Genomic DNA, 23,381 nt, shown 5'->3' with positions numbered 1-23,381 from the left:
TTACATTTACCACCCGGGCCCCAAACCCAGCAGTTCTGAGGGCTGTGTTTGATTCGTAGTGGTGAGCACTTTGAAGTCTGCTTTACTGTGTTGGTCACACTGGTGTGAATACCAAAACCATCCACCTAAATGCCACAACATCTTGGCTGTTAAAAACAGCCCCTGCTCTTGCTCTGAGGAGCTGCCAGTCTAATTTCAACAGTGAACTCGGTGAGATGGGCTCAATTGATACACCAGAGACTAAATGAAATGGAAAATGAGAGGGCAAAAGGATATTTGGAGAGCATTTTATGGCTTTCATGTTTTGTGTGTCGTTTTAACTTCTAGTCAGTGCTGTTGAGTTAATTATATGATGTTTAAAAAACAGGAGTTGAACTTAGCTCAGGGTGGGCAGATGAAAGACGTGACTGGCAGAGGAAGCTGCTGCACATTCCTTTGTTTACCTGCTTTCCTCTCTGTGTAAGGATGTATCAGTGCCTTGTTTATTTGGGAGGTGGCTGCTAATATTATGCATGAAGGAAGTGTCAGTATACTTCCCCTCCATGAGACTGATTCATAGAATCTTAGAATGGTTTGGGTTGGAAGAGACCTAAAAAAAATCAATTAGTCCAACTCCCCTGCCTTGGGCAGGGACACCTTCCACTAGACCAGGTTGCTCAGAGCCCTATCCAGCCTGGCCCTGAACACTCCCAGGGATGTAAACCTTTCTTCTCTTGCATTTTCCCCAGAATAATGAGGTATTTTACATGTTTGTAATACTCTTGGGGTGGGAGGGGATGGGCTGCAGACATCTGAGAATTGTTTTTCGCCTCTCACTGCAAATATTGGGAGGTTCGCTCATGTTTGCCAGTTGGAGGCTCCTTTCTCTGGCACGGGCCTGCTCTTGCCAAGGCACCTGTTGGTTTGGGTGCTTAGCACTACCAGGGTGTGCTGTGCCCTCTCCTGGGGTGCCACGTGGAGAGGACACTGTGTGCGGATAGAGTCATGGACTCACAGAATCGTTAAGGTTGGAAAAGAACTTTATGGTCATCAAGTCCAATCATCAACCCAGAATCACCATCATGTTCACCACTAACCCATGTCTTCAAGTGCCAAATCCACATGGTTTTTTAACACTCAAATTTCTCGAAACTGAAGAAATTTTTACATTTGGGGGTATTTGTCCCGCTGTTTCATTGTCTCAAAGATGTTCAGGCAGCTTTTATGAAAAAAGAAAGGCTTTTCCCCCTCCCACCTTATCAGTTCAGGAGTCTTAAAAAAAAGGTTCTGGTATGCAGTTCCAACTGAGATTTCCAAAGCAGGCAGGAGATGTACATGAATGCACGTCTGGGAGTAAAAGCAGGAGCCTTGTGGAAAGAAAAGTATTTGTTGGTTTGTTAGAATGTGCCTTGTTAAAGGGAACAGCATCTCTTGTCTCTGAGAGAGCAGCTCAACAAGACAGATAAGAGTGGGAGAAGCAGTGAGAGTTTAGGGGTGATCTGGGATTCCCAAAGCTTGGCTCAGAGTCTGGAAGTGATATTGTGGGATGTATTTTCAGCTTGCAAGTTGATATTAAATGTTGAGATTTTGCTGGATGGCTTTGGAGAGAGAGAGCAGGGAGTCTAATCAAGGAATTCTACTCAGGTCTTCCCACTGTAAAGTGGAAGCAGCAGCTCCCAGCTTGGTGTCACAGCACTGCTGCACCTTGGGCAGGTGGGAATGGGGAGTGCGGGTCACACACAAAAGTGCTTCTCAAAGGGTAAAGAAATGGTGATTTATTCTTGGAAACGTAAGTGGGGTGGCACAGATGGGACAGATGGCTCGGGGGGCTCATGGCCATGGGGAACTGTGCCTTTCTGGCAGCTCCTCTGGGATGGAGGGTGGTAGTGCCTCCTGTCCAGATGCCCCCGTATCAATATCTGCGCACAGATGGGGACTGGGGGTGCTCTGAGGGCACGGCCTTGTACATCTCCACATCCAGGGATGCTGTGCATGGTGTCCTCAGTCAGGAGGTGATTTGCTCTCAGGAGGAGCTGGATGGGGTCCTACCTTGAGGAAGAGGTTGGTCTTATGGAAGCGTCATGGGGGTGAGGAATGGACTGGTCAGTGCTTTCCTCTTTTTTGGGGTGGTCTCTCTAAGTCATGTTTAGTGAACAGTGCTTTTGTTGCTGGTGCTTATCCAATACCTGTTTTGGAGTCTTGGGGTTATTAAATCAGCATCTATGGCCAACTCTAAATTCACTAATAACTTTTAAAAGCAGAGACAATTAGCAGACTCAGTGGGAGAAGAGCTTTCAGGGAGAAGCAATTTAATGTGCTGCCAGCCTGTGCATCAATGTAGTGCACTGTATGAACATACCAGAGGTACTTTTCCAGCAGGCTTCACATACTCTGAGTTTTCAGGCTTTAATAGTCTTTCTAAACTCAAGAAAGCACTAATCTCCTTGAGGGAACAAATAAAGCAAGTGGACAAAAAGAAATTAGTAATTTCATCAGGGATAAATTGCCCTGTTGTTCCTGGCACCCGTGCTCATAGGAGCTTCCTCTGGGTCTGAGGGAGCTTCTGCAGGTACCCAGGCAGGTCAGACCCACCATCCTCCTGTGATCTCCAAGGAAAACATCTCCCCATTTTCTCCTCTTTATTCATCACGACTAACACAGCAGTGACAGACCAGTGGGCACCCAGGCTTGTGCTGAATGATTTCATGAAAGGCTGCTTAAATATTTTCCATGGAGACTGTGGGTTTTGGTCAGAAAATCTAGATTTACAATCCATTTTTGTGTTCATTCTGCTGCCCTTCATTCTTTGCCCGTCTTTTTGAGGGCAAAGACTCAAACAGAAAGATAGAAAGTTTTACGGCTCCAAACAGTAATCAAATCAACTTCACTTTCAGGTTTTAGCTGAAACTGAAAATTTTCTTCAGAAAGCTCATTAAAATAAAGAAACAAAACCAAAACACAATAAACCCCCCACAGCCAAAGCCAGCTTTAATATCTGTGTTTTGTGCAGAAGCCACAGTTTTGTGCTCAGCTCTGTGCTGGCTGGGCTGCAATGTATGTTTGAGTGTTCTTTACTTGGGGGCTTAATCTATTGTAGGGATTTCTGTGGGCTGTCAAGAGAATGGCAGCCCAACAACTAGCTCTGTTTCAGTGAAAGAGAAAGGGAATATTGTCTGTAATTCCTGTAAATGAGTGTGGAGTAATTTTAGGTCTTACAGGATTGAGCATTAAGAATAGTACAAAGAAGTGAATGCTCAAGAGCTCTTAAGCTCAGCCCCATTGCTTGTGCTGGTTTGTGTGGGTGTGAAGTCAATGGGAGCAGAGAACTCCTGGGGTAACCCAGGGGGTGGCCCCATCAGGGAGGGGGACCAGAGCTGTTAATGATGGTAAAAATAACATTGAAATACAAGAAAAATGAAGGAGCAAAGAAAAATAAAAAAAAAAGGAAAAATTGGGGGGGGGGATCCTAATGAGCCATTTTCTCTCTCCGTGCAGTTACTGCAACCACCAAGTCCAGAATATTCTGGGAGGGTTATATATCACCAGAAAATAGAGCCTGAGCACCGAGTAAGCAATGAAGGAGAGTGAGCTGTGAATGGAACAACAACTGGCAGAGCAGAAGGGTTGGGCAGATAGACTGTGGTGCTTAAATATGTCAGATCCAGGCTTGCTATTCTGTGAGGCATACAGGGCAAGAAGTGCTTATTCCATATTTTTGTTGGTGTTTTTTTGGGTTTTGTTTGTTTCTTTGTTTTTGAAGTTAATTGATTTTTAAAGAGGTTTCCCACTGTTTTTCTTTTCAAACCTCAAAGTCAGAGGGGTAAGTCTGGATCACTGCTGGGTGCTTTGGAGAAAAGAGAAGATTCCCGATGAATAGTTCTTCAGGGCTGGGTCCCAGCAAAATGGTTTTCTGATTTCCAGCTAGAACTGTAGGTATCAAAGCAAATGATTTAACAAAATATTCTCTAATAAGCAGCAATTCTGGGAATCTTTGCCAAAATCCAGTTTTTCGTTGATTTCCATGAAAGCTTTACAAGCTCAAAGCACTTGGGAAGTGTAACCAAATAACGCTGAGCATGGGTTGGAGCTGCTGGTGGAACCAGCACATGGCTGGAAAACTGTCTACTGTAGTTGAGTTGGAAAAGTTAATTCCCTCTTTCCTCTTTGGATTAAACAAAATGTCTCTCCTTACAGAAAAAAACTGTTTTATTTCTGGTCTCTAGTTCATGAGAAATGGAGTTAGAAGGATGCTGTGACAGCATTCTGCCCTTCCTGGTCCTGCTTGGGACAAATGCGTGTAATTTCTAGGAGGAAAATCAAAGTTATTCAGTATATTTCATCCAAGAAAGGATCCATCATCTCTTTGCGTCTCTGACACTAAGTGTGCACACTGGACTCTTGTGGCTTATCAGTATCTCTATTAAATTTCCCACCTTTTGCAATAAGCCATATTCTCTCCAACATGAGAGATGGTTGTTTTACCACCATGGAAAAATCATCAACCAATAACTAGTAATTTATATCACCGTGTAATGCCTTCAAGCATTTTATCTCCATGTAAAGAGTATATATAGATTTAGGTAAAACTAGGTCACAGCCCCAGCCTTTGGGTGAAGAGAAAACACCCAAAGAGACGCAGGTTTTGCCATCCTGGGAGAACACCTTCCTTGGACTGCAGCGTGTGCTCAGACTTGTGGTTGGTGGTTTTGAGCAGTTCCCACATGAAAATCCACTTTGCGTCTGTGGACAGACAGCGAAGAACCTGCTGATGCATCTCCACGTCCCACTTGGAGAGTTCATGACTAGCCTGGCTATATGTCACCAAGTGCTGTAAAGGCATCTTTTAAATACGGTTAGTCCCAAGGAAGACAGGAAGATCTTGCCAACCCTGTTTGTCTTCTGGGTTCATGTGTGATGTTGATCCCCTGGCTGGTGGTTTTGGGGCAGCTGGAAATGAGAGCAGTGAGCTGCCATCTAACAGGGGTGTTTGCCTTTGGAAGAAGAACTTGGCAGAGTAATTATGCAGTGTCTGGCATGGGAGCCAGCTACTCTTTGCCCATGGGATGCATCCCTCAAGTATCCTGGTAATTCCCGTGTTCCTGTTGCTTTGTGCCAACTGGGAGCTGGGATGTTCTACCCAGGCTGCAATTCAAAGCTGGAGGAAATTCTGTATGGGGTTTATGTGTGTTTATGACGAAAAGGCCCATATATCAGTGAGGGATTAGAGTCATTTAGAGGCAGGGAGGAAGCCCATCCCTCCTTCCTATCCATGAGTTGAGTGGGATCATTGTGTTCTTAGAGCGGTTTGCAGGAGACCTAATCAAATTCCCTTTCTGGCAGAGCTGACACCCAAGCATTCCTGCCCGCTGGAGGTACTGGCATTAAGGATTTGTGTGCTCCAAACTGTGCTTATCCAGACACATGTGGGATAACACAGAGCACAGGGTTTATTAATAGAACCCAGCAACCAACATATGGCTGCATAGTGGAAGCAGAGTAAAGCATAAGCCACATGTTCCTTTTTAAGAATATGTATTCACACCTTTCACTTCCCACAGGATATTTTTGTGAGGCTTCTACAGTTAGTCTGCTATCTCCAACAGGCTATTTTTATACCCTCACAACATGGCTTAATTAAGACAAGTTGTGTTTTATAAACAATCCTATGCATTTCAAACCCACTCCCTTCCAAAATAAACCCACCCCAGCAAGATCCAGGTGGTAAATGGCAGCAGAGTGCTTGGATCAGCACCTGCCAGAGGCATTTTCTGGCTGCATTTACAGCCTCGGGTGCAGCTTGGCTGAACCTTGTTGTGCATTTCATGTATTTCAAATGCCATTCTAGGGCCCATCTGGCAGAGCTGAGCAGGCAAGGGCTGCACCTCCAGCTTTTATCTCAGCCCCGTGTCTTTGTCCTGTCTTGGGTTTTTTCACAGCTGAGATTTTAAGGAGTCTCGGGGATTGTCTTCAGCCAGACGAGCTTGTTGTGTTTCCAAAAGCTTTAGATTTGGGGCAGACTTTGAAAACGTGATCTTGCAGCCTCAGCTGGCTTATGCAAGTAATCGTGGTGATTCCTTCCTTGAGGAAGGATGTCCACCTGTATTTAGTGAAAATTTAGGGTAATGCACAAAACCTTCTATTCTCATGGATGGAATACAGGAAAATTTTTCGATGGCTGCCTGTATAACTTATTTCTCATGCCATATTCTTAACATTGCTAAAATTGGCAGTTTACAGGAATTACAGTCTTGGAAGTGTCAGGACACTCATCCTGCCTGCCAACATCCCTTTCTAAGAACTTGGGAAGATTAGTTCGTAGCGTAGATTTTTCTCATGTTGAAGTTCATAAGGATGAAAAGCTCCATGTGGGATATAACTGTGCAACGTGGGATATAACTGTGCAACTTCAGTGACAAAAATTGCTAAGCACATTACATATAAATAGCAAACTGCCTTCTTTAGGGACTGATACAGACTGCTCCTGAGATAGTTTAGCAGGCAAGTAAATAGTAAAATGTGGGTATATTTAGCGCTCCAGAAGGCGATGGATGGTGTTCAGACTTCACATCACATGGACTCTTGAAGTCTTTACCTCTGTATAATCCCTTGTACTCAGCAGTGATGTGGTGGCACATTTGGGACCTAATTACAAGCTCCACTGCCAATCCAAGTACCAAATGGAGAAGGATGGTTTTGGAAGGCAGAGGATGGACCTGACTTATGAATCATGAGTAGCAGGGAAGGTGGTGCAGGAAAAGGCTGACACAGTTTAATGGGATTTGGATTAAAAATGGTTTAATGGGATCTGGGCATAATTGTGGTTTTAATGCCTGCCTGCCTCACTGGTTCATGCAGGTGCTGCTTGGGTGGATGGTTTGAGGTTTGCATCCCCTTCTTCAAAAATCACACTTGATTAGCTGTGGTCACACAAGCAGTCGATGTTGCAGAAGTCCCTGCAGGCTTGTCACAGCTCAGCCCTGTGGGGCAGTGGGAGAGAGGTGCCTGAGACACAGCTAGAGAGCCAGAGGGGTCATGGGAAGCTCTGTTAACCTTTCCCAACTGAGTTCAAAACAGGTTTTCCTTCTGTATGTTTTTTTCCCTTCTGGATTTTTTTCCTGGTTGGGTCAAGCTTGAGACCTTCCCACTTCAAACTCACCATTTTCCCCAAGGCTGTGGAAAAGACTCAGGTGTGCTCATTGCCATGCAAGCCTGGAAAAACTGCAAAGAATATTTGCAAGTGTGGTCTTTGAAACAAACCCACCAACCCACTTGGATAGCACCCCTCACCTCTTTCTTCCCTTTTTCTTAGGCTTTTGTAAGGACATTTCTGCTGTTGTTGAGGATGCTCATCCAGAATTCACACCCACACACAAATTTTGTGGTGATGTAACAATGCCTGTTACTGATAGTGAGTCTGGGGTTTTTTACCTAAAATAAATGCAATGGTAGAGCTGTATTGTTGTTAGTGGAAGGGAGCTGTGTTGAACTGGTTTTACTGTGTTGTCTTCCTTCCAAGAACGCTGCCATCCTGAACGGTGCTCATTAAATAAAATGAAGATCATAGACCCTGCTGGTTGTCCTTAGAGGATGAGTGAGGCTTATGTGGAAGCAAGTCCCAGCACTCCTGTAAGTGAAGAAACCATGTAACCACGTCTGGGAACCTGAAGTGTGGTGCAGAGCTCAGTGTTTTATGATCTTTAAAATCCTTGAACAATACTGACTAAGATCAGTATATTCAGAAACAGTTAACTGAGGAGCTTTTCCTATTGTGTCATCTCAAGTAACACACTTGGTTTCTCTCAATAGTGCTCTCTTGGTGAGGTCAGAACACCTCAGGGGGATTTTTTTATGTCTTGTGCTTTATTACAAGCACACTCACGTTGTAAGGTGTGAGCAGACCCGGCAGCCTGACTGCTGTGGCGTGACACCTTGACAATAAAATGGATGTTCTTGGCAGTGGTGCATTAATAAGGATCAGTCTTGTGAGGGGGACCATTGCAGAGCAGGAAAGCACACAAAGGCAGAGCATGTGGGAAGTGGCTCTGGTGCAGTAGCCCAGGCTCTGGTGAACGCAAGGTGAGCCTCAGAGCCCTGCTCGTGGTGTCCTGTTCTACCCCTGCTGATGGGGACTGACGGGTGTGATCCCTTCTCTGGGCTCAGGACCTGCTGGGGTCCTTGCTGTCTCCCTGGGGCTCTGGGGGACAGGCACACTGGGACAACTCCATTTGTTTCCAGAAACTGCAGGGTCATGTTCCATCTTCTTCATTTCCAAGCCTCCAGCCACTAGAGGGAGAGAATGCCACATACTTATGGCTCCATTTGTGCGTGGGGATGTGTTCAATAAGGGAATTGCTTTCCTGCATCAAGGCTTGCCAGGCAGTCCGATAGCTGGGTTTAACCCCTTTATTTATCTGGCCACAGTTTCACAACTGCTCCTGAGATTTGACCCCTGTAGACCTCGGTTGGTTTACGACCTCAAATTCTAACAGCTCTGGAGGATGTTAGATGATCCCTGTCCGTGTTTTACACCCTGTATTTGCTGTCGAGCATCCCTGCTGTGAAATGGCTTCCATGGGGGGAAACGCGTGGCTCCTGCTGGGTGTGCCTGTCTGCTCGTGTTACTGCACAGCCCAGTGCAGTGCTGCAGTGGGAGGGACAGCGGGCACTGCGGGCGTGGACGGCATGGGCGACACGGGACACCGACCCCCCCGCCCCACACTTCCTTCCTGATAAGCCAGAGACTCCTGGAGCCCATGGCCTGTTTCCTCTGCAAGAATAAAACAAGCCCAAGAGGGATCTTATTTCATTTGAAATTAAACCATTGAGTTAGTAATTATTGTAAGCAGATGAGTTTTAATGATTTCAAAGGACACCAGCAAGGAGTTATGGGTTCAAAGGAGAGAACTGGGGTGGGAGCTTTGAGAAGACAGCGTCAGAAAGGGAATTCGATAGACTTTTGAAAGTGAAACAAGATTGAAACTTTCCTTTGCAGATTGAGCTCAGTGGGGAAGACCCCTGGAAGCCTGATGAGGGGACTGTGGGACTTGCAAGGATCTTGAAAAGTAGCTGGGGATGAAAGCAGCATGTTCAGTGGGTTTGGAGGGCTGCAGTCTTCAGTCTGCAGTGCTGTTGACCAGGAGAACTTACATCTCTCTGCAGATGGTGGGTGGGGAAGAGAGAGTCTTTCTGCCTTTCTTTGGGCTCCAGAGGGTGACTCAAGGTAGGCCTCTCTCAAAAGGGAAACCTCACGATGCTTTAGCAGCCCAAAGTGCTGAAGGAGAGCATCTCTCTGGGAAATGTTCCTGACTCTTTAAGTCGGTAGTTCCACTTAATAGAGAGACTCAGCAAAGAGGTTTCCTTAGGCTGATGGGAGCTGCAGATGATGCTCCAGCTCAGGAAGTTCTGGTGAGGCTGGGGCTGGTCCCAGCTGTTCCTTTCCCTAACTGTTTCTCTCTCCCAGATGTGCCCTGGTTGGCACAGCTGATGGCAGGCATGAGATAAGCAGGGAGGGAAATCTGCAGGAAGGCACTAGAAACCTTGGGATTAACTTTACCCAGCCACATTAGGAAAATATGCATGTAAGGACTAAACATACATCATTGTGGGGAAGGTGGTCAAAACATCCCTCGTTGTCCTGGGTGTCCATCACTGGACACCCCATACTTGTAGGGCTGAGGTTGGGCTACTCCGAGAGCCCTCCCTGCTCCGGTGTGTTGCTCCTCCCTGCACCCCTGGCTTGACCAAGGCTGTCCTAACACGTCCGGTGGCAACTCAGACTAACTGAGGCCATGAGAACAGGGCTGTGGGCTGAGCTGCTTAAGCTCAGCTTCCAGGGCCACAGGTCACAGCTTGAACTGAATAATAGAGTGAGGAGAGTGACGAGTGAGTTTGAAAGGCTCCTCCACATCGCTCTGTGCATCCTGATGAACTGTGGCCATCACCTCATAAACATGACCTGCTCGTTAAGCCTTCACCTCCTGACGGAGATGTGAGGTCTTGGGGGACCAATCTCCTTGCCTTCTGCTTTGCTTCCCAAGAGCCAAGCCCTGACACTGTTACTCAGGCAGGAATCCCGTGGATGTGGGTGGGAGCTGTGCCATAGGTGGATCACACCCTGCCATCGCAGTGCTGCTCTCTGCAGGTGCAGGGATTAACATGGCAGGGAAAGCATTTCTGTCCCAGGGTTTTGTGTGTATTTGTGGGTGTAGGACCAGGTTGGGATGCCTCCTCCAAAGGCACCCAGCTCCAGTGGGATCTCTGCTGGGTTTGGGTGGTGGAGAGAGGCCAGGCAGGAGCTCAGGTGTGAGTCTGCCTGTTGGTGTGACAGAGGAGGGCTGCAAGAGCCCCCACACCATGAGATGTGGCCATGCTGTGGGCCTTGGAGGCTCCTTCCCCAGCTCCAGCATGGGAACATCCCTCCAGGCACGAGGGAGGATCATGCCTGCAGGATGTACGGCTTTGTCAGTCCCTTCTGACCTCAAAACACACGACCTGGGGCAGCATTTATTGTTTCCCCGCAGATCTTCTCGTGAATAGCAATACTAAGCTCTAGTTTTCTTTAAAAAAAAAATAAATCTCTTTTTTGGCTGCAGATCTCTTAGTACACAAATGAAATGAATTTATATATAAGCACTGTGCTACTTGTAAAGCCCTTTCAGTTTCAAATTTAGTTTTATTCCTCTTTTTAATCTCCATAGGATTTTCCCTAAATAAGCAGAACTAGGGCAGTGCTAGTGACAGATGGACATAAAGAAGACTTGGATGCTGGAGAACCTTTACTGGGCTTGGGGATCTGAACTGGGGTGCTTTCCTCATCACCCTAAGAGTTTAATTTGCCTGCAGGTTTTTAATTTTCACCTCTAAAGCAGAGGTCTTGGCAACAGAGAGTGTTCCTTGGCAACAGACTCCTTGGTTCATTAAAGCAGCAGTGGGAGGCTTCAAAATGCCACTGTTGGAAAAAGTTGAAAGATATTAGCAAATCAAATGGGCCGAGGCATGAGGAGTCTTGTCAGTCAGGTGAGGATGGCAAGGAGAAGGAATAGTAAACAAGGTGCAAAACATGAAGGGAACTTGAACGATTAGTTCTGGGAGGAGGCAGGTCTGGGATTTGCCTGTTTCCCTGCCTTCCCAAGGGCCCCATCTATCCCACAGGATGGCCTGGAGAGGAGCAGCAGGAACCTCTGTGTGTCTGGGGGATCGTGTGCTGGCAACAAAATAGTTTTTACTTAATAAAAAACCTGCTTTTTAAAACAGGTTTCCAACTGTGGTTTCCCACTCGGGCTGCATAAAAATTACAGTTTGTTTTGGTCCTCTCAAAAACTGAAGCTGTAATTTTGTTAGTAAAATCCAAAAAGTCCTTAGGGGAGAGTCTGTGAGAGTGTGACCGTGGCCCTTTCCATCCCTTCCCTCCTTTAGCGTGGAGCAGGCTGTGTGACACTCTGCCTGGAGCCACACTGGGGTCTGTTTGCACTGTGACTGCTAAATATAAATATACCAAATAATTAACAATGCCTCATGTATGTAATTAGATTAGAATTAAATTACTCTAGTTTGTACCAGCAGACAGAGTGTACGTACAAGTAGCTGATGAGGATTGGAGAAGGGGTTTGGAGCAGAGGGAGACAGGTTTGGGCTCCCCTGTCTGTCCCTGCCAGTGTTTGATGTGTAACCCTGGGCAGTCAGGAGAAGCCCCTGTGCCCTGGTTTGCAGGTAATGATTTTTCTCCCTTCCTGTGGTAAACAACCAGACCCCAACCACAGCCATCAGAGCAAGTGATGTTTATGCACTTGTTCCAGTCCTGTGGTTCTGTGATTCTATAATTTATGACTGAAACTATCTTTGTGTCAGAGTTAGTTCAGGAGGACACTCGTATCTGGGGCTTCTGAATATGTCATCTCCTATTAAAGAACAAACAAACTCTCTTGTAATGTACCATAAATAATAATAATAATACTTTGCAAGAGCCCGGAGCGCTGTGTTATTGCTGTGCTAATCAGAGAGGCACTGGGCCATTATGAAAGTATTCCATGGGGTTTGGGGTTTTTTTCCTGCAGGAAGGTACGTGTTTCATAGCTGTGTAGCGTGGCTGATTGGTTTATAAAGCCAGGCTGGATAATTCCTAGTAGAGGTTAGACAAATTCTCCTCCTTTCTCATTAATTAACCTGTAGGATTTGGTGCCTGTTCTTTGCAGTTCAGTAGAGACAATGACTGCAGGAACATATTTGTGCTCTCTGATATGGAATGAAGAACATCTGCCTTCTGCAGCAGTGAAATACTGTCACGTGCCTGGACTCTCCAAAGGGCACTGTCGGGCTTCTGCCTGGATGAGGCAATTCCGGGCTGGAATTTCAATAGGGAGGTGTTGGCTGGGGGATGTTCTCCAACGCTGCATCGTAGGGGAGGGAAGAGTGGATGAAAAGCAGAGGAAGGGAAATCCCTGCGTGAAGGCAGCAGCAGCAGGGCAGGGAGAGGAGCACCTTGGAAAAAGTTCCCACATCCAGAGAGAGGTTTATAGCAGTATTCTTATGGTGGGATTAAAGAAAGGAGGCCTTGGAGATCTAAAGGAGATTTCAGTGGTGATGTGGTAATACAATAAAGAAAAGAGATGAGAGGCAGGTGAAGTCCTGCAGCGCTGCTCTGCTGCTCTGCTGCTCTCACAGGTTGCAGGAAAATGAACCATCATGTTTGGAATCCCACTGCTGTGTTTTGGAGGTCTGAAACGAGGGATCTGCACCCAAAAGCTGCACAGCAATACCACAAATAGTGGCTGGGAGAGCGTGTGTATTGGATTGGACAGCAGATTGCAGTGGGAATGTTGTTAAAGTCGTGTGTGTCACTTCCATGGCTCCAGATGTATTGGATGAGGTACAAGGATGGAGATTACTTATTGCTGTTTCAGAGTGTGATGTGATAGTGACTGTCCTGCTGATACCAAATTGCTTGGCTTCTGAGTCGCTCTCCAGATGCAAGGAATTAGGAGAAAATAAATTACACATGGAAAAGTGGCATAAATCTAATCATTATAGTCCCTTTATTAGTCACAACTGCTACTACAGAGCAGTGTCCAGGTAAACCCTGTCCCTTCCTTCCCATCTCTGCTCACCTCTGCTCTGAGGCTGTTGCCCATTATGAATATCACTTGGCAGTCAGAAGTAGACCCCAAACTGGACTGGCCTTTGAAGGGAAGCAGCCATCTGAGGGTGAAGCACATCAGCTCATTTTTGTCCTCATTCTGGAGGGAAAGAGACATCTGGTAAAATGTGACCAGAGCACAGCTCTGCTGAGAATTACTGGGACGTTGTGTTATGGATGAGCAATACACGAGTTCTTCCAGAGCAATCCCCCAGGCAAACCAGGGACTCTGTCTGCTCACCTGGGCAAAACCTCGTCCCTGCCTCCCCAGTGGGATGTGCTCAGGTAGCAGAAATCCCATTTTTTCTACGCTAAGTCCCAGGGCAGGAGCCTGCAGTGCAGACTCTGCCCAAACACCCCACACTGAAAGTTGGCTCCCTTTCCCTGTGGGCACTGTGGGTTTTCCTACCAGTGCAATGCCCTGGCACTGCTCCACGGTGCTCTGTGACTCACAGCTTGCATGTGTTGTTTGAAATGCCCCATGTCTGGGGTGTGCTGGGTGGGCAACCCACTGTGCCTTCAGATGTGTGGGCTGTAACATCCCCTTGGAATGCCTGGCAAAGGGGCCCAGATGTGGTGCCCTTTCCTGGAAGGCAGGTGCTTTGCTCCAGTGTGGGGAGGTGGAGAATCGTAGAGCAGAAGCATAGAATATCCTGAGCTGGAAGGGACCCACAAAAATCATCCTAGTCCAGCTCCTGGCCCAGCACAGGACCAACCAGAAGCTCACAGGTGGCTCCTCCCTGGTCCCCCTGCTCTGGCAGGGATGCTGGGTTTGGTCCCCTGCCTGCTGGCTGCCTGCAGAACGCTTTGCATAGACAAGGAGGCAGCAGAGGTGCATTTTCTTGGCAGGGAAGAGGCAGCTGGGTTCTCTCTGTGGTTGCATGTGCCAGAGAGAATGGCTGCCCCACTGCTCTGGGCAGGATGGGATTTGTGTGCAGACTGATGCTCATTCAGGGGTTTGGCTGATCTCTGGGCTTTCCTGCCTTTCCTTACCTTCGCAGGGAGCAAGAATTAACCTGGCAACTCTTGCTTTGCTTCTCGGATCAGCTTAGTGTAAACAAGGGATAGAATGTGAAACGGGAATATGAGCCTTATTGACAGGCCTGATTAACAGCTGACAGGAGGAGCAAAACAGGGATAATTTCTTCTCGTGTGCAACAAACTTCCACAACAATTGTCCTCCTCCTTCTCCAGATCCACATTACCAATTGGAACAGTTGGGTGGGATGTGCCAGACAAATACCCGCTCCATTTGCACTGCCAGGTTAGGATGGGTGTAACTTGGACTGGAGTGAGTGTAGTTACTGGGATGATGCAGTGTGTGGTTTAAAGACGATCTCGTGCTTAAGAGGGTCATTCTTGTATTATCTGTGTGTGCTGACAACAATGCAGATCTCATTCAATATTTCCCGGTAGAAAAACATTTACCTTCAATTACAGATAACCTCATCATTGCTCTCTTTTTAGTCCAGGTTTCTGAAGGAGCAAAGCCCATGCATTCAGGATGTCCGTCTGTCTGTCAGCTCTGCTGTCCTGGCTCTCCCCAATCCCTGCAGCTTTTAAATCAGTTGGTGAGGTTGTGCTGGATCTGTCTGACATCCCAAACAGGTTTTGTACCCTGATTGACAACACCAGAATGGTTGCCAGAGGTGGGATTTTCCAACCAGAGTCCTCCTATGGATGTAAATAACTTACCTGGAGTTTCTGTCACTTAACATAGGAAACTTAGGTAGAATTCCAGAGTTTGGACAGCTATAAGCATTTGTCTCCTGACTCACTCTTTTGTCAGCCATCTCTGGCAATAATGATGGCTGTCAGTGCCTGTAGAAAAAGTGATGGAATATGGCTTGATGTAACTGGAGCAGGTTAACGTGGGGCCGCAACAATGCAGAGATGCTGGGCAGCATCCCTTCGCTCCTGCCTGCTCTCCTGGTCTGTCCCAGTTCAACAAATAAGTGAAGACACCTAGGCTCTGATCCTGCTGAGTGGCACAGGACCAGCACAAAGTGGCAGTCACGAGGAGCCGCATGTTGTTTCCTGACTCAGAATCTTCAGCTGCAGGAAAAACGTTGACTCCTCTGGAGGCCAGGAGCAGGAGATCCAAGTGCCCTTCTGCCCTTGAGTGCATGGATAAAACCCCACTCAAACACAACCCTAAATCCTCTGCAAGTGTAACTGAGGAGACTGTAGCTTCTCCAGAGGTTTTGCAGTATATCCTGTATGAGGATCCAGTATGTCCAGTGTACCCAGTGCATGTATATCCTGGCTGTGGGTGACTGTGCCCATCTGAGCAAGATATCAGCCATTTCCCACTTTGTCTCCACAATTCCTACCTGCCCTCCTGGCTCTGAAACCAGCTGCAGACCTTGGTTGCCAGAGAGGAGATTTGGGGAGTGTTGGGGGGGCATTTTACCTGTTCTCAGGGGTGTGTCAGTCCCTGCTCCAGGCTGCCCCTTCCTGTGGGCAGAGAGCCCTGGGATGGCGTAGCTGCCTCCGTGAATGGCCTTGGCCAACTCCTGTGATCTCCATGTCTTCTCTGAAAAATGGGGAGAACCATGTCAACATGCGTGTCCCAGCTGGAGGACTCGGGAGGATTCAGCCCTGTCTCCAGTTGGCTCTACACATCCCATATGCTGCCGCCGCCTCTCCTCTCCAGCGCCAGACAGAGCGATCTCCTCTCCCTCGGTGTGGTGGGTGGCCGTGGCGATGGGGAATGCTTAACGAGTGGATTCTCTTCTCAACTCTGCAGCGGGCTGTACTTTCCTTGCCGTGATCAGAAAGTCGGGATAAAGCTCCCTCACAAGGGGAGTGAGCAGGGGATTAAAGCCCTGAGTGGGGAGTGGGGTGCGGGTGCTGCGAGGAGGATAACCCCGGGCAGCAGGGGCAGCGCTTGGCTGGGCTGGGGGCTTTGGTTTCAGTGGGAAGGGGACTTATCCTGCATGTGGAAAACAGAGTGAGAAACTACTGCCCTTTGAAACGTCAGCAAAAGCCCCAGCCCATTGCTGAGCGTGGAGCCATGTGCTGGCTCTGCAGATCCGGAGTCCTGCAGCGCTGGGGGCGAGGGTGACTGGCCAGGGCAAGAGGGCAGGGGGTGCCCGGGCTGCTGGGCGACTGCGGGGACCCTCCCCAAGTTTGTATAGGTCCCCCCTCCCTCCCCTCTGCTCTCCTCCCCTCCCCTCCTGCAGAGTTTCAAAGCACGGCAAGGGAAAAAAAAAAAGGACATCCCCCTCCCCTCAAATCCCTCGGTCCGTGACTGAAATAAATAAGCACAATCCCAGGTAGTGAGGAGGCTGCTAGTAACGTGCTCCTGGCAGGCACGGGATTGCCGGGCTGAGGGATGGCTGACTGAAAGCTCCGGGCTAGGGTGGGGGTGGGGGGCTTCTTTTTTTCCTGCCAGCTCTCGCCAGGCAGTAGGGATTTTTTTTCCTTCCCCTCCCTGATAATAAGGACATCATCAGAAGCAAGATGCAGTGGCTAAGGGATGGAACAGGAATGGTGAGTTCAGGTAGCTATGTCTTTTTCTTTTCCTCTTATTGCAGTACTTTGACAGGGAAATGAACCTCCGTCCTATCTCCTGACTCCTCCTTTACTCCCTGTCCTTGAAACCATTGATCACTCTGTAGCCATTTTATGGACTCTGCATTCCCAAACTGCTGAGCAAAAGAAGAAATTAAAAGAGAGGAAGGAGGGTGGGCACGCATTGGGGCGTGGGAGGGGGAGCGGCGCTCGGCGGGGCTGGAGAGGGGGTTTCGGTAGGGTGAACCGGGGGGACTATGGAGGAAGCAGAGGGTTTTCCCGGTTCCCGAAGATGGGCTGTGTGGTGTCCGAGCCGGGGGAGAGACTGGGAGGAGAGGAGTGCCGGCACAAGGACGCTGGCTGGCGGCAGCCGCCGGGACCTGTCAGATCTGCCCCTCCGCCGGATGATGAGTTGCGGTGCGGGGGGAGCCGAATGTGCTGCTGAGCTGGAGAGTCCCTGCCTGCGCTTGCATCAGGCTGTCACACTCCTCGGGAGTGGAGAGGCTTCAGGAAAGCCGGTTAAACACTGACAGCTCTGCTCAATGAGACAAAATCCTGCCGATTTGCAGATGCCCTCGCTGAGCCCGGAGTGCGGCTCGTAGGGGCTGTGTGTGCCGGGGGGGGAAGCGGGGAAGTTCCCCCAGCTCAGCAGGGTCCCTCTGCCTCGTTCAGAAACTTCCCCGTGTAGCGATGCGGTTGTTATTGAGATCCTTCCCCCCCGCCCATCTCTCCCTCCTTGCACAGCTTGGCTTTGCAACGGCAATTTCCCTCTGTGCTGGGCTGGGCTTTGCAGGTGGTTTTGGGTTTTGCCCTTCCCTGGGCGTTCTCCCTCCTGCGGGGAGCCTCGGGGCATCCCTGCGGGCTGCTCCCGGTGTCTGGCTGGCTCGGGCCGAGCAGGCTCTGGCGTCACCTGGCTCAGCCCCCGCATTCCGGCTCCGCGGGGGCACCGGCAGATGCCGCTGGCAGCGAGGAGGCTTTTGGAGCTAGCGCAGGGATCACTGCCCGCGCTCTCCTGGTGCCCAGCCACCAGCTCTGTGCCGCCCTTGTGCGGCTCCTTCTGCCCTTCAGCCCCTCTCGGATACTCGCACAAATTGGGGCGGAGTGCTTTGTGCTCCTGGAAGGCTCGGTGTGATGCGGCTGTAAGCAGCAGCCTGCATTAGGTTCCACATTTGTTTAGGTCCTGTTTAAGGTTTGTCTACCACCCCGCAGCGGTTTGGGGGGTTTGCTGCCACCTCCCACCCTTTGAGCATCCCGAGGGGGCGGGATTTCTTCCCTGTGCCCCCTGGACCCGCTCGCAGCCCGAGGAGCACTTTGCCTCTCTCCGCCGGTGTCCAAGCAACGCAAATCGCCGTTTGCCGGTTTAGGTTGTCAGAGATAAGTATGGTGCAGAAAAGTGGTGCTAGCAAGCTGGACGTGGCTCTTGCATCCTTTTTCCTCTCCTCCCAGGTGACTGCTGAGCTCGGGTGGGGAGGGGCTGGATGTGGTGCAGGACAAACTGCTTTTTTAATTGACACAGCATAAGACTTGACACTTTCTCACCCTCTCACCTTCCCAGCTTCCTTCCTTGCTGCCGGCGGCCAGGGAGACTTTCTTATTTTGTTCTCATTAGTCTAATCTTTGCCTTCTCTTTGAGAGGAATTATAGGGGTTGCTGGATAGCCTGTGATATGTGATATTTTGGGGGAAAGTAAAACTCCAGTGATTGATTTTGAAGAGGGAGTTTCCCAGTATCGCCCGTCTCAAAAGGGAAAAACGAAAGAGAGAACTGTGGTTTCTTTATTTGATACAGCAGTTTAACAGCCTCAGCAGTATTTGGAGATATTCCACATATCTCCAGGTATCTAGAAATAAAAAATGATTACAAACCAACAAAGTAGAACTGACCCTAATAAGATAAATCTAGCAGGGATCTTTGCAGTCCCCTGTGAGTGAGGAGCCTGTTTCCCTGGGGATGGGTGGCTGTGGTCCAACCGGTTCAGTGGGCTCCTGCCCTTGGAATCCCAGGAATGCTGGGGGTGCTCTCTTGGCTGTGCTGTGGAGCCAAGGTCCTGCCGATGCTTGGGCCCTCCAAATTCTGCTCTTCTGGCAAGACAAGGCATGTTAGTCCAGATGTCCTGGCCAAGTGCCAGCGCAGATAGTGATATTCCCTGTAATGCAGATTTTGCCTGCTGCCCCCATTGGTAAGTTACTTTAATTTTTAGCACTTCAGATGTGGATCGTATTGGTGTGTGCTGCTAAATAAATGAGTTGTTCCAAACCAGAAGGAGCTGCATTTCAGCAAGTCAGTGGGAATATTATTATCTCAGCCTGCTGATTAAACTGTGCTACAGAACTATCAAATGGCTCTGTTGACTCCTGAGTGAAGGCTGGCTGCCCTGTTCTCACTGCCTTCCACGCTGTGGAGAACCTCAGCCTTTCACCCAGAGCATCACTGGACCAATTTTCATGAACACTGAGCCCCTGTTAGGGTTTTTCAGCTGTCTTTTTTACTCTGATACTGTTTTCTGTGCACCTACTAAAGAACAGCAATATACATTTATTTTGGCCATCATCTCTTGACTTGGTTCTGCTCAGGCATGTTGGTCAAAACCCAGATTTTAGACTTATTTCTCCCAAGTTCTGCACAGCACTGATTTATTCAAAGTGCTGTTTTCTGTTCTCAGCTTGGGTTAAAGACTCAGACCCGTTTCCCTTCAGAGTTACTCATCTTTAGAAAGCCTGTCACTAATGTTTTCCAAGTGATAGTAGCTTTTGTTCTCATGGCAGGTGGCTCTTTATTTCTAAATCAGCCCCTTAAACCTCACTATTATTCCATAATATTAAGCTGTCGGGGCTTGTTTTTTTCCTCCTTTGCATGTGCTGCTTCCCATTTTTTTAACAATTAATCTTTTACCAATTATGCTGGCATCCCATGGGGATGCTTTACATGCTTCATTGGTACCGAGTTGCTAAACTCTCTGGTATCTGTTTCTAACCCAGAAAGATGAAACTAATTGTCATTGGTAGTGATGAGGATCAATCTACACCTCTGACTGGCGTGTGAGGATGATGATTATTTGGTTTGGGATTCTTCAGAGAGTATTGATCCAGCCTGGTAATCAAATGTTGGATTAAATCAGGCCTTTTCTGGGATAGCTTTTTATCTGCCAAGGGCACAGTTTTTTCCCAGGTCTTTGACTGTATTACAAGTGTGAATCTTCTTTGGTATTTCCTCACATAGAGTCTCCTTCTGGGCTTAGTATTGTGCCTGTGACAGTCCAAGTGAGTGCAGCCATTACCTTCCATAGGTACAGTCCCAGTCTTTTCTCTTTTTCAGGCATATACAGTCATGTTTTTCCCTAGGCTGCTATGCCAGTTGTTCAAATACTTAAAATCAAGCTGTGCTTGATATTTTCCATTTCTCTCCTAAACAAAAAGTAGGCTCTTGTAAATCATCACAGCTTAAAAGTGTGGTGATAAGGAATTCAGTGAATCAAAGGGCCAAACACTGCAAGTGGTGGAGATATCCATGAACAGGGCAGGTCAGCAGCCAGGATCTTGCTTACAATTTTTCCTTACTGATTCTTCTCCACTTGTCAGTCTGCAGATCACAGGATATTGAAAGTACAAAGACTCTCTGCGCTCTGTAATCCTGAAAAGCTCAATGTGAAGTCAGGAACAGAGAAGAGGAAAAAAGCAGTTTTGGTTTGACTTTCATTTTTGAAAGTTTGGATAAGCAAATGCAGTTGGTGGAGAGAAGCCAGACCGGGATGGGATGGAAGAAGGATCTTGCAGTATCCAGGCATTAGGGAAAATGGGACTGAAGAGGCCCAGAGCTCTCGGAGTCCTGCAGAGATCAAAGGGAACAGGGAGCACTCAGCTCCAGTGAAGCTCCCAGGAAGCCCAGTGACGTGCTGAGCAGTTAGGGTGTCCTGCAGAGGATGCTGTCAGGTCCAGCCGCTCCACACCCTGGGACCTCAGCAGGGAGGGCTTTTTCCACAGCAGAGCGGCTTATTGGAAGTTTGTTCCTGTTCACCCTGGAATCTGCTGTCACTGGAGGTTGATACTTGGGTTGACTGAGCTCTGCAGGTGCTGGAGAATTCCGTGTGTGCTGCAGTGCCACGGAGCTCCCAGAGCCTGAAGCCCATCCTACCAAATGCATGTTTTTGTGGGATTTTTCTTACTCACAAAGTACCTGTTCAGTTTTTCATTTCACTCACAGTTTGGGGCTGCTTTAATCTTTCAGTTATAGCCTCTGACTATAAGAGTATATGATAAATGACCTGGTTAAGAAAGAGTTGACATTGTGGTAAACAAAAATATTTGGATAAACCCCTGAAATATGCTGAGGATTGCCCTTGTGTCAGTCCCACGTGTGGCTAGGGGGAGACCTGGCTCTGGTCCCGTGGCTCTGTGCCCCTGTTCCTACCTGCTGGATACTGGACATGCCAATAACTTCTCTGTCTCCTGAGAGATGTCTTCATGATGCATCAGGGATGTCTGGAAAACCCTGTGAGAGCAGTGCTGGGAGGGTGCCATGTGGAACATCGAGCAGGCTGTGCTCGCTGGGAAACTACATGCACCACGTGGTCACCATGTCCATCTGTCCCTCCTGCTCAGGCTTTCAGTGTTCGAGCACCACGGGCTTTGTAAACCACAGTTCTAACTGCTGAGAACCTGATTTCCTTTATATCTAGTCAAACGGTTTTTCTTTTTTTAAACACTTCTTGAAAAATCTCTGAAATGCTTCAAGCTGACATCTTAATGTATTTATGACATTAGCTGCTTCTGCTCCAGAATGGTTGCTCTGAATCTCTTTGAGCCTGGCTGTTATTTTGAACATGACTAATTCCCTGAGTGACTAAGCTCTTAGATAATAGGAAAAATTCATCAAGTTATCTCGGTCTCCAGTAGTTTCTATTGTTATGAAAAGATGACTTACGAAAAAAAGAATAAATAAAGATGCTTATTATGTAATGTGGGCAGGGAGGGGAGAGATGAGGATTGTTAGGGAATGGCTGGAGTGTCGTATCTCAGAGTGTCATATCTGGGAGCCAGTTTCAGGCTGTGAAATCTCCAACTTAGTCTGGTAGGAGGGGATGGGTGAGAAGTAGAGAGTTCCTTGCCCGGAGTTCTGGTCACTCCCCCTGAACTCAAGGAGCTGTGTCAGTGTACAGAAGTGCCTGTTCTGTGGGGATCCCAACCTCTGTCTCCCCATGCTGCAGAATTACTTGGAGGTAACCCAAGATAATGTTGGGCTTGCAGTAAATGGCACCACACCTTCTGTGCCATAGTTGTTTCCAGGCAGCAGCCGAAGCCCCCAAAACTCCTGCAGTGCCGTGTTTTGGGGCGCACAGCAAACCTCAGCTCTATCCCACTGGATTTACATGTTTTCCTTGCTGATGAATGATGCAGAAGTGCAGTTTGTGCTTCTGGGAGAAGCCAGTTCCACACAGCCGGGGTCCCCTTGGCTCTCTGCACTCACACAGTGTCAGGAGCGGTGGGGAGGGCAGAACTGCCTGTTCCTGGAAGGCAGCAGCCTCTGCTCCCTCTCACTGTGAGCAATCCTGCTGGGCCAGGGTGGGACAGGGAATGAAACCCTACTGGCCTCATTTGGAGAAAGGAAAAAAAATGAAAGAAAAAAGCTAAAAACTTCTTTTTCCTTTTTAATGCTTATATTGCTGATAAAAACGAGCGTTCTGTGTACTATTCATACACCTACTGCTATCCATCTGGAATTCCTACTTCATTAGCTTGGCTTGCATCGTTTCCTTCATTAAAAGAGTGCCAGATTCAATAGGCTCTTCCCTCTTCTTTTTTTGGGAGGCAGAGAGAGGGGGAGAAAATGATTTCTATGAAGCAAATCTAATTCTCTGGGTTAATTTGTGTGAAGAACATGAGACCCCTGGGTCAGCTTCTTAATGAGGTAGTTTTTTCTTTGCTCAGTGTCTTGATGAGGAGAAACCCAGGGAAGCTGGAGCCAAGTGTCACAGGAGGGGTGTGGGGAGGGCTCTTTTCATCCTCATTCCCATATTCCAAGCAGGGCTGTGGCTCGTGCTCCTGTGCCATGGCTCTCACTGAGTCAGGGGCTGTGCCTGGCTCAGCCTGCCTGATATGTACATGGTGGGGGATTCCAGATTCCCCCAGAGTGAGCTGGGGGTCACAGGGCAGCAGTGAAGCGTTGAATAACAAGCATCAGGACTTGGAAATCCAAGAGCCTTTGTCTTTTCCTGGTGCCCTGGGGCAGGGCCTGACTCAGCCTTGCCCACAAGCAGAGATGGTGGTGACCTGTTCAGGGGGAGCATCCTGTTGCAGGAGAGCTGCTCCTTAACCCACACTTTCTGCAGGGCCAGGCAATAAAGGCACAAAGCAAAACCAAAACTTCTCCTCTTCCTCTGGTTTCTCTCTGGTTCCTGATGTTGCTGGTTGGTGTGTGCATCATGGATCACACTGTTCCTCTTCTGCCCAGCACCTCACACTATTGCCAGACCTCCACCAGCTTGGGCAGAGGGAAATACTCTGTTAGACTGCCTTTTTTACTGCATAGGAATTGTGGTGCCTTGGATTTCAAAGGACCTTCCTGTGTTGTGGCAAAGCTGAAATGCACCCTTTGATATTCATGACGAAGAGTTTCTCTGTGCCTGTGCAGCTGAATTTCGCAGGGACCCCTCTGGGGACACTGACCCTGGATTTAGTAGGGGTTTGTTGTAGTTTCTAGAGGGTGACAATTTTTTTTTCCCATTTACCACTTTGTCCAGCCATGGATATGAAGATTC

The 23,381-nt window shown here is 48.3% G+C and overlaps 1 protein-coding gene across 8 annotated transcripts in view; it reads left to right on the top strand.

The window, feature by feature from the left end:
• The window catches only part of ARHGEF9 (Cdc42 guanine nucleotide exchange factor 9), a 206,312-nt gene that overhangs the window by 63,606 nt on the left and 119,325 nt on the right, over nucleotides 1–23,381 (top strand). Inside the window, exon 1 of one of the 8 annotated variants that reach the window (XM_018083284.3) lies at nucleotides 16,414–16,606. The exons of 4 other annotated variants lie outside the window; for them this stretch is intronic. In XM_018083284.3, coding sequence (XP_017938773.1) covers nucleotides 16,577–16,606 — 30 coding nt within the window. In that variant the 5' untranslated portion in view covers nucleotides 16,414–16,576. Of the gene's footprint in view, nucleotides 1–16,413; nucleotides 16,617–18,015; nucleotides 18,074–23,381 lie in introns of those variants that run through there. 3 more of the 8 variants (XM_018083289.3, XM_018083285.3, XM_018083280.3) reach the window with 3 other exon arrangements.

This window comes from Manacus vitellinus, unplaced genomic scaffold (genome assembly GCF_001715985.3).
Source record: "Manacus vitellinus isolate BGI_N305 unplaced genomic scaffold, ASM171598v3 scaffold_62_pilon, whole genome shotgun sequence".
Classification (NCBI taxonomy): domain Eukaryota; kingdom Metazoa; phylum Chordata; class Aves; order Passeriformes; family Pipridae; genus Manacus; species Manacus vitellinus.
The sequence above is the reverse complement of the archived record's forward strand: the minus strand, read 5'-3'. Positions and strand labels throughout refer to the sequence as shown.